Source organism: Chlorocebus sabaeus, chromosome 8, assembly GCF_047675955.1.
Source record: "Chlorocebus sabaeus isolate Y175 chromosome 8, mChlSab1.0.hap1, whole genome shotgun sequence".
NCBI lineage: Eukaryota > Metazoa > Chordata > Mammalia > Primates > Cercopithecidae > Chlorocebus > Chlorocebus sabaeus.
The window spans coordinates 129162498-129172668 of NC_132911.1; the positions used below are offsets into that span (position 1 = coordinate 129162498).

The following is a 10171-nucleotide window of genomic DNA, read 5'->3' on the forward strand; positions in this document are numbered from 1 at the left end:
ACCTCCCGAATACTGTAAACATGGAAGTGGGCTTTCTGGAAAAACAATACTTGAGGGAAAAATTAGTAATCTGTTCAGGAAGAAGCTGAGGGAACTTCAACCACACCTTCAAAACAGAATAAGGCCAGGCGCAGTGGCTCATGCATGTAATTCCAGCACTTTGGGAAGCCGAGGTGGGCAGGTCACCTGAGGTCAGGAGTTCGAGACCAGCCTGGCCAACATGGTGAAACCACATCTCTACTAAAAATACAAAAATTAGCCAGGCGTGGTGGCAGGTGCCTATAATCCCAGCTACTCAGGAGGCTGAGGCAGGAGAATCTCTTGAACCCAGGAGGCGGAGGTTACAGTGAGCCAAGATTGTGCCACTGCATTCCAGCCTAGGCAACAGAGCTAGGCTCTGTCTCAAAAAAAAAAAAAGGTTTAAGTAAATTCGTGGCTAACTCATAAATGATAAATTATTTTTTTAATTGGAAGTTTTGCAGAATCTTTAAAAATATACATAATACATATGTTATATATTATTTTATATGTATATCATATATATTATTGATTTTTAAATATATATTATATATATACACACACACACACATATATATATCTCGCCTTCCTTCCCCTCCTCCCATGACCACGGACGACCATGCTCTGTTCCTGTAATAACACAGAATCCTGAGTTAGCCAGACTGACTGGCATTGACTCAGTTTGGCATTTCTTGTGCTCTTATCGTGGATTTGTTGCAGGAATGGAATTGCAGGTGTGACTAGTTCTCAGTTGACTTCTGATAACAGTCCCTTTGATGTGTGGCTTGCTTCTCCATTGCCCAGAAATTTGCTGGTCCAGACCTAGAATTGGAATTCCCCAGCACTCCTCATCTGGGTGTGGACTTAGAGATAATATATTGGAGACTAAAGATATCTTGATGGTCATTCAGGCAAGGAACTTATCCTTTTTATTCTAGAAGAATAATGGCTTTGCTGCCTAATGTTTGCAAAATGTAGACCTTCTTAGTACATTTTGATCTGTTTTAAGTTTCTGACTTACAGTTGAAATGTCAGATTTCGACCAGGTGCGGTGGCTCACGCCCGTAATCCCAGCACTTTGGGAGGCTGAGGCAGGTGGATCACGAGGTCAGGAGATCGAGACCACCCTGGCTAACACAGTGAAACCCTATCTCTACTGAAAATACAAAAAATTAGCCGGACGTGGTGGCAGGCGCCTGTAGTCCCAGCTACTGGGGAGGCTGAGGCAGGAGAATGGCGTGAACCTGGGAGGCAGAGCTTGCAGTGAGCCGAGATCGCACCACTGCACTCCAGCCTGGGTGACAGAGTGATACTCTGTCTCCAAAAGAAGAGGGGGAATTTGGGTTGTTAAATGGCATGGCATGCTTTCTTTTTTCTTTATGGCATGACATGCTTTCTTTCTTTCTTTTTTTTTTTTTTTTTTTTTTGTGACTGAGTTTCACTCTTTTTGCCCAGGCTGGAGTGCAATGGTGCGATCTCGGCATCCCGCAACCTCCACCTCCCAGGTTCAAGCAATTCTCCTGCTTCAGCCTCCTGAATAGCTGGGATTACAGGCATGCACCACCACGCCCGGCTAATTTTGTATTTTTAGTAGAGATGGGGTTTCTCCATGTTGGCTAGGCTGGTCTCAAACTCCCAAGCTCAGGTGATCTGCCCACCTTCGCCTCCCAAAGTGCTGGGATTACAGGCGTGAGCCACGGCACCCGGCCATGGCATGCTTTCGTTAGTTTCCTTATCCATAAATGGAAGACAGCCATTGTAATCGCCTCATTGGCATATTTGAAATTTAAATAAGATACATGCAAAGTACTTAAAGTAGCTGGTACACAGTAGGGCTCAGTAAAAATTGTCCCATCATCATCTTCAAACTTGAGCCACTATCAACATCCTCTTCATTTTTTTCCACCATTACTCTATAGGCATGGGAGAGGAGGACAGTTGTAAAGGAGTAAGATGAGCCAACCTGGAGTTTAGGAAGTTACTCCAATAGCAATGCAAAGATGGATTAAGGAGGCATGAGGCAAAAAAAAAAGTCAGTTAGGATGCTTTTACAGTAACTTAAGTTATAGATAATGAGAGCATAGAGATGCAAGAGTGATTGTGGAGGTATGGTTAACGACATTTGACGACTGAATGTAGGAGAAAGGAAGAAGCAGCGAGGGGTGGCTGACATTTCTCATCTGGGTGTCTAGGACTGTCATTTGCTCATTAGCCTTCAGAGAAGGCATGAGAGAGGAACACTCTTATTGGAGGATTGTGATAGATTCAGCTGAGGTCATCCTAAATTCAAGGTCCCAGCAATATAGCCCTGTGGAAGTGTCCAGGAATGCAGCAAATGTGAGTTTTGCAATAAGGGAAGGACTCAGAACTATGGATGTGGATTAGGAGGTTATCAGTGTAGAGGAGTCAACCCGCTCAACTACCATCGCAGACGCAGCTTGGAACTGATGCATTCGCCAGCGGAGAGCCAGCAAAGCAGGACCTGGGCCTCCCCCGCGATATCCGCAAGGCCAGAGCCCGACTTCGTTCTGCTCACTGTGACGTCTCAGCACCCTGGTGCCAACCCTCAAAAAACACTTTGTTGACCAGTGAAAAGATCAATCAGCGGAAGAAGACCCCGGCAAAGCAGTCTAAAACATAGCCAGGAGCCAGGAAGAGTGATGAGGGGTGGAGGCTCATGGGAACTTGCAGGCGGAGTGGGCAGGGTTCTGAAGGCCAGGTGCATTTGAGCAGCAGTAGATTAGAACTCAGGGCCTTCTTGAAACCGACTCCAGACGTTTCTGATGAAGCATGAGGTCGTGTCATTTCCCATGATGCACGTTAGAGTGATGAGTATTTCTGGGTTCGCTTTGTTTAGAAACGTCCATGACACATTGTCTCATTTCTTCCTCCTAGATTGTTCTAGTTATGTTTGTTTGTTTAGACTGGAGTTCCAGATCCATTGTGTTCTGGGCACTGCCTGAAATTTACTGTGCAAGCTTCAGGCCCTGGGAAGGCCTCTCTGCACTGCCTTGAGGCACAATAATATTGTTGAGACTTTAGCCCCAGCCAAGCACAGTAGTTAGAATAATTTCCTAAAATATATCTGTTAACAATAAGCCTATTTATTCGCTTAAAAATAAAGCCGCCTTATGATTTCCTTTTTTTTCTTTTCTTTTTTTTTTTTTTTTTTTTTAAATGTCAGCCACCCCTTGCTGCTTCTTCCTTTCTCCTACATTCAGTCAGTCATCAAATGTTGTACTCCAGGCTGGAGTACAACCTCTGCCTCCCAGGTTCAAGTGATTATCGTGCCTCAGCCTCCCGAGTAGCTGGGATTACAGGCACACACCATCACGCCCGGCTAATTTTTGTATTTTTAGTAGAGACAGGGTTTCACCATGTTGTCCAGGCTGGTCTCAAACTTCTGGCCTCAAGTGATCTGCCCACCTTGGCCTCCCAACCTTATGATTTTCATATATTAATATTTCTAACTTGACCACAGTCACTTTTTTGCTTTTTTGTTTGAGAACAGGAAACGTATTTTTAAAAGTCATATTTAAGAGCATGTAGAGGCCGGGCACGGTGGCTCAAGCCTGTAATCCCAGCACTTTGGGAGGCCGAGACGGGCGGATCACGAGGTCAGGAGATCGAGACCATCCTGGCTAACACGGTGAAACCCCGTCTCTACTAAAAAATACAAAAAACTAGCCGGGCGAGGTGGCGGGCGTCTGTAGTCCCAGCTACTCGGGAGGCGAAGGCAGGAGAATGGCGTGAACCCGGGAGGCGGAGCTTGCTGTGAGCCGAGATCCGGCCACTGCACTCCAGCCTGGGTGACAGAGCGAGACTCCGTCTCAAAAAAAAGAATTAAAAAGGGCCGGGCGCGGTGGCTCAAGCCTGTAATCCCAGCACTTTGGGAGGCCGAGACGGGCGGATCACGAGGTCAGGAGATCGAGACCATCCTGGCTAACACAGTGAAACCCCGTCTCTACTAAAAAATACAAAACACCAGCCGGGCGAGGTGGCGGCGCCTGTAGTCCCAGCTACTCGGGAGGCTAAGACAGGAGAATGGCGGGAACCCGGGAGGCGGAGCTTGCAGTGAGCTGAGATCCGGCCACTGCACTCCAGCCTGGGCGGCAGAGCAAGACTCCGTCTCAAAAAAAAAAAAAAAAAAGAATTAAAAAAAAAAAAAAGAGCATGTAGAATAAAATGAAGTTGAATAGAAATGGGTCATTCAACAGCAGAACTCCAGCTTTGTGCTTGGAGTTCCTGTTTCAACACTTATTGACAAGCCATTCAACTTTTCTGCCTCAGTTTCCTCATCTGTAAAGTGGAAATAACATCAGCATCTCACAGCATTTCAGGGGCCAAAGAAATGGTAGGGAATTCCATTCTAGGTCTGGACCAGCACATTTCTTGGCAGAAGAGAAGCAAAAGCACTTAGTTGAAAGCTCTTTTGGGAGCGAAGAGCGCTAAACAAATAGCTGCAGGGTTGTTAAGACCGAGACTGATAGAGTTGTTATCGCTCCCCGTGCCGCTTATGACACATTATTTTAGACTCGGGGGTGTGAGATAGAATTACTGTCTGTGTTGAGGTATGACAGGAATCCCTCCCACTCAGATTTCCAGAGGTCTCTATAGACCTTCTGTCTACAGCTTGTAGACTAAACCTTGGAATTCTTGGGACCCAGATCCAGGAACTCCCAGGATCATGTACTCTTGAGCGTTTGCAGAGGCCAAGGTTCCCCACAGCCCTGTGGGACCCCAAGGCCCAGTTCCCTTTGCTCAGCAGTCACCTTTGTGCTTGCCCCGTGCTGCAGTGAAATGCTCTGCTTGGGCAGTGCCTGGAGGTGTGGACCCAGCCGCTCCTTCAAGGTTTGAAGGGCTGACTCCTGCGCAGCGATGATGCGGCAACTGAAGATCGGATATTGCCACACCGAACTCGCTCACCAGGATGTCGTGGGATTAATGCTGAATGCTTATGGAGACAGTTGTTTCTCCAGAGGAGGCATGCCCTGATTCAGCACTGTGGCATGATGGCCTTCTCTTATCCTTTCTGCTTTAAAAACTTGTGTTTATTGGAGATGAAGTGAGAAACAAGGTTCTTCCCAGTTCCAGCATCAACCTTGCCTCCAGGAAGTCTTCCCTGAGCCCGTATTCATGCTGGACAAAATGTCATTAGCACCCCATGTCATGCCAACATTGTCAGCACAGCTGGCTCCCCTCCACGAGTTTCTTGAGAGCGGAAGCTGTGGACTAGAGCAGGGACTGGTGCACGGCAGGACCTGAAGTGAACTCCCCAGTCCTTGACACACATCAGCCTGCTTATTTCTCACCTTATTTGACAGGCTTGTGCTCTGCCTTCATGTTCTTAAAGGGAAGAACTGAGTCACAGAGAATTTAGTCACTTACCCAGAGTGACACAGCCAGGGGGTTTAAGCCCAGGTCTTTGTCACTCTTGAGCCTGCAATTCTGTCAGTAGGCCATCCCGCTCCCCTTAGGAGGGCTTTTTGGTTCATGCTTCTACCATCAGAGTCTATCCCCTCAGTGCCCTGGGCTCCATCCCAATGAAGTGAAGGTGGGTGCCTGTTCTGCAGCTGAGTGTGTGGTTAAGTCCATCAGACATTGTCAGCGTGCTCTCATGCACTGACTAAAACCATGATGTCATCAGGAAGTCCTCCCCACCTCACTCTCCACTTCCCTCTCCACTGCTTATTCACTGTCTGGCTATCAGAGTTAAGGCCTTTGCTGGGTAGGATGGAAGAGACCAAGGCCAGGCCGTCCAAAGCAGATATTCAGGGTTATGTATTAAGGGAGGGTCATCCCAGCAACCTACTTGGACTTGCATTTCAATGTCATGGAAACCAAAGTTATGATACTTGGCTTTTATTGTCACAAAAGTGTCTGTATCCTCTTCATGATCTTAGCTGCTTATTTTCATACAGACATAATTCACCAGGCACAGTGGCTCACGCCTGTAATCCCAGCACTTTGGGAGGTCAAGGTGGGTGGATCACTTGAGCTCAGGAGTTCAGGACCAGCCTGGGAAACATGGTGAAACTCTATCTCTACAAAAAAATTTTTAAAAAATTAGCCAGGCGTGATGATGTACACCTGTGGGCCCAGCTACTCAGGAGGCTGAGGTGGGAGGATTGCTTGAGCCCAGGAGGCAGAGGTCACAGTAAGCAGAGATAGTGCCACTCCAGCCTGGGTTACAGAATGAGACCCTGTCAAAAAAACAAAGGAGAAAGAAAGAAAAGAAAGAAAAGAAGAAGGAAGGAAGGAAGGAAGGAAGGAAGGAAATGAAGGAAGGAAGGAGAAAGGGAGGGAGAGAGAGAGAGAAAGAAAAAAGGAAAGGAAAGAAAAAGAAGAAAGAAAGAAAAGAAAAACAAGAAAGAAAGAAAGAAAGAAAGAAAGAAAGAAAGAAAGAAAGAAAGAAAGAAAGAAAGAAAGAAAGAAAGAAAGAAAGAAAAGGAAGGAAAGAAAGAACGAAAGAAAGAAAGAAAGAAAGAAAGAAAGAAAGAAAGAAAGAAAGAAAGAAAGAAAGAAAGAAAGGGAAAGGAAAGGAAAGGAAAGAAAAAGAGAAAAGAGAAAAGAAAAGAGAAAAGAAAAGAAAAAAGGAAAGGAAGGAAGGGGGGAGGAGGAAGAAGAAGAGAGGAGAGGGGGAGGGAAGGGAATGGAAGGGGAGGGGAGGGGAGAATTCACTTTGAGACTTCACAACATAGGGGGACAGGCTAGGGAAAAATACAGATTTTTAAACTAGTGTAAAACATTTTTCCAACCTTGCCCTAATGCAAAGCCAAATCATCAAAATGATGCATACCTGGGCCAAATCACCCTGATCCTCTTTCATGTAATTGCCTTTCTATAATTATGATTTAACACATCATGTACCTGAGTATATAGGGCTTTGTTTTTTGTGTTTTTTGTTTTTGTTTTTGTTTTTGTTTTTTTGAGACAGAGTCTCACTCTGTTGCCCAGGCTGGAGTGCAATGGTGCAATCTCGGCTCACCGCAACCTCCACCTCCCGGGTTCAAGCAATTCTCCTGCCTTAGCCTCCCAAGTAACTGGGATTATGGGCACCTGCCACCAAGCCCAGTTAATTTTTGTATTTTAATAAAGATGGGGTTTCACCATGTTGGCCAGGCTGGTCTCAAACTCCTGAGCTCATGTGATCCACCTGCCTCGGCCTCCCAAAGTGCTGAAATTACAGGTGTGAGCCACCGTGCCTGGCCATATTTTAATATTTTAAAAATAAATATTGTTATTAAGCATATTATTTATTTCATTGATTAATGCCCCTCTAATGTAAAGACTCCTTGATTCACAGATCAGGGCCAAGAAATACTTTCTCTTTCATGTTGGACTGTTGGGCTTCCTACCACTAGACAAATTGGAGTTCCCATGACCAACTTTCTTTCCTTCTCGTTTGCATCTTTAGTGTGGTTTCCATATTTGTTGTTTTTGGTCTTAATATCCTGTGCTTTATGGAGAGCTGTCTCAGATCACTGGGCCAGAGCTCTGTGTGGACAGGAACCATATATTTGTATTTCACAGTTGCGTGCTTAGAACCTAGCACAGGGCTGATCCCTAGAAGAGTCAATTAATGCATGAATGGGTACATGCCTGTGTTGGATATATGCAAGGTAGAAATAGATCCAGAACTTTAAAACTTCTTGGAAGAATGATGATGAGGGAACACATGATAGTCACGGGATCAGGAAGGGAATTAACATTATTGAGCACTGTGTTGCCTGTCACCTTGGGAAATAGGGGTTCTCTCCCCATTTTAAATCAGAGGCAAGAGAGGCTCAAGAAGGTTATTGTGAATTGCCTGTGGTCTCATAACTAGCAAGTAGGTGGTAGAGAGAAAATTCAGACCTAGATTAGCTTGACTCCAAACATTGGGCCTCTAATCTACCAAAATTTGGTTCACTTTGAGAACCAGATTCTTTGAGAAGAAATAGGTGATGTCATCCAGCCCACTGCCCTCAGAGAAGATCACATCGAAGCAGAGCCGCGGCTTGTTTCCATCCCTTTCTGGGTGACTCACACTGATGTCTTCAGCTGCAGCCTTTCCACTGAGTCTCAGTGGTCCACTCAGTCTCTTCTGGGAGAGCTACTGGGCATCCATTCCAGAGGAAACAGATACCAACCAGGATTGTGGCTCTGTGCTGCAGCCTGTTTTGCCCCATCATTTCCCACTGTGATAAAGGGCACTACCAGTCACTGATCTGCCCAGATGAAGCCGGCTTCTTCCCTTTCCCTTACACTCCACAGCCGCTCCGTTGGCAAGTCCTACAGGTTCTGTGGTCAGGCGTGTCCTGAAGCTGATCGCCATGCCACCCTCGACCAAGCTGCCCTCACCTCTCTCCTGCACCCTGCGGGATCCCCCACGCTATTTTCCCTGCCCCTCTCTTACCTCCCTGCTTTGTGTTCTCCATAAGCAGCCAGAGTAACATTTTCCAGATATAAACCAAACACACCCCCCCATCTCAAAAACTTCCGGTGTTTTGTCTTCATATTTAAAATAAAATCCAATCTAGGCGGTGGCTCACACCTGTAATCCCAGTACTTTGGGAGGCCAAGGGAGGTGGATCACTTGGGGTCAGGAGTTTGAGACCAGCCTGGCCAACATGGTGAAACCCTGTCTCTACTGAAAATACACAAAATTAGCCAGGCATTGTGGCAGGCACCTGTAATCCCAGCAACTCGGGAGGCTGAGGCAGGAGAATCACTTGAACCCAAGAGGCAGAGGTTGCAGTGAGCCAAGATCACGCCACTGCACCCCAGCCTGGGTGAAAGAGTGAGACTCTGTCTCAAAATAAATAAATAAAATAAAATAAAATCCAAAGCCCTATTGGCTCACTGACCTCACTTCCAACTGCTCTCCCTCTTGTCAGGGTCGCTTCAGCCACATAGAGCTTGCTCTCACTCCAGGGCACCAAGCGGGACGTCCTCAGCACTGCACTCACTACTGCTTTAGCCCGGACCACATGCAGACTTGTTCCCATGCTTCATTCTGGGTCCTGCCCAAGATAAGATGTGTTTGGTGAGGCATGCCCTGAGTCCAGCCAAAGCAGCCATGGCCCCAGCACTGTCTTTTCTTGACCCTGCTTCGTTGCACTCATAGCCCATAAGGTGACCTGAACTTACAGCAAGCATTTATTTGGTTCGCTAGTGGTAGCCTGTCTTCCTCATTAGAAAGTTAGCTCTTGATAAGGTAGGCACTACTCACATATCGCTTGTGTCCCCAGCACCTGGACAGGACCTGGCTCAGGTAGGGACTCAGCGAATCAATAAATGAGGGCACCTTGGTCCTGACTTTAACACTTTTCCTTTTTCGTTAGAAGTCTTACTTAAACACTTGAGTGTAAAAGAAGTTTCTGCTTAAGGCAGTAAAGGGGACTGACTTGATGTTCTTTCTCCCTTGCAGTTGCCCTAAAATTGGCTGTAGCCACACGAATGTAAGAAAGTCGGATCTCATCCAGGATGAAGCACTTAGAAGGGCGATTGAGAACCACAACAAGAGAATGCATCATTCCGAATAGGAAAAGCCACCTGCCCGCAGGGACACCAGCAGCCTACCTCCTACCTCAGCCGTCTGTTGAGAGCAGTGCTGGCCCCAGCAGTTAGGGACTGGCTGCAGAGCATACTTGTTTGGGGTAAAACTTGATGCTTTTATGTGTGCTTGAAAACATTTTTCTAAGTTACACAACAGAAATGCAAGCATATTGTTTATTTTTAAGTGTTCTATAATGTTAAATAAAACTTTGATCATCTGCAGTGTCCTCCCTGCACGCCTCCTGATGTAGGGATTGTTCCAGAGGTGCAGGCTTTTCCATTTCAAGGACATCAGATTGATTTTTATAATAGTTTTGGCTAAAGAATGTTTTTCAGCCAGGTGCAGTGGCTCATACCTGTAATCCCAGCACTTTGGGAAGCCAAGGTGCGCAGATCACTTGAGGTCAGGAGTTCGAGACTAGCCTGGGCAACATGGTGAAACTCCATCTCTACCAAAAATACAAAAATTAGCCAGGTGTGGTGGTGCGCACCTGTAATCCTAGCTACTCAGGAGGCTAAGGCAGGAGAATCAGTTGAACCCAGGAAGTGGAGATTGCAGTGAGCCGAGATCACACCACTGCACTCCAGCCTGAGCAACAGAGCAAGACTCTAT

At 46.4% G+C, this 10171-nt stretch overlaps 1 protein-coding gene across 5 annotated transcripts in view; it reads left to right on the forward strand.

Moving 5' to 3' along the window:
• The window catches only part of NSMCE2 (NSE2 (MMS21) homolog, SMC5-SMC6 complex SUMO ligase), a 270551-nt gene extending 260771 nt beyond the window's left edge, over positions 1–9780 (forward strand). For all 5 annotated transcript variants that reach the window (XM_008001517.3, XM_038000159.2, XM_008001515.3 and 2 more), the window contains one exon: positions 9431–9780. In XM_008001517.3, the coding sequence (XP_007999708.1) occupies positions 9431–9545 (115 nt within the window). In that variant the 3' untranslated portion in view covers positions 9546–9780. The remainder of the gene's footprint in view (positions 1–9430) is intronic.
• Positions 9781–10171: the final 391 nt, after the last annotated feature.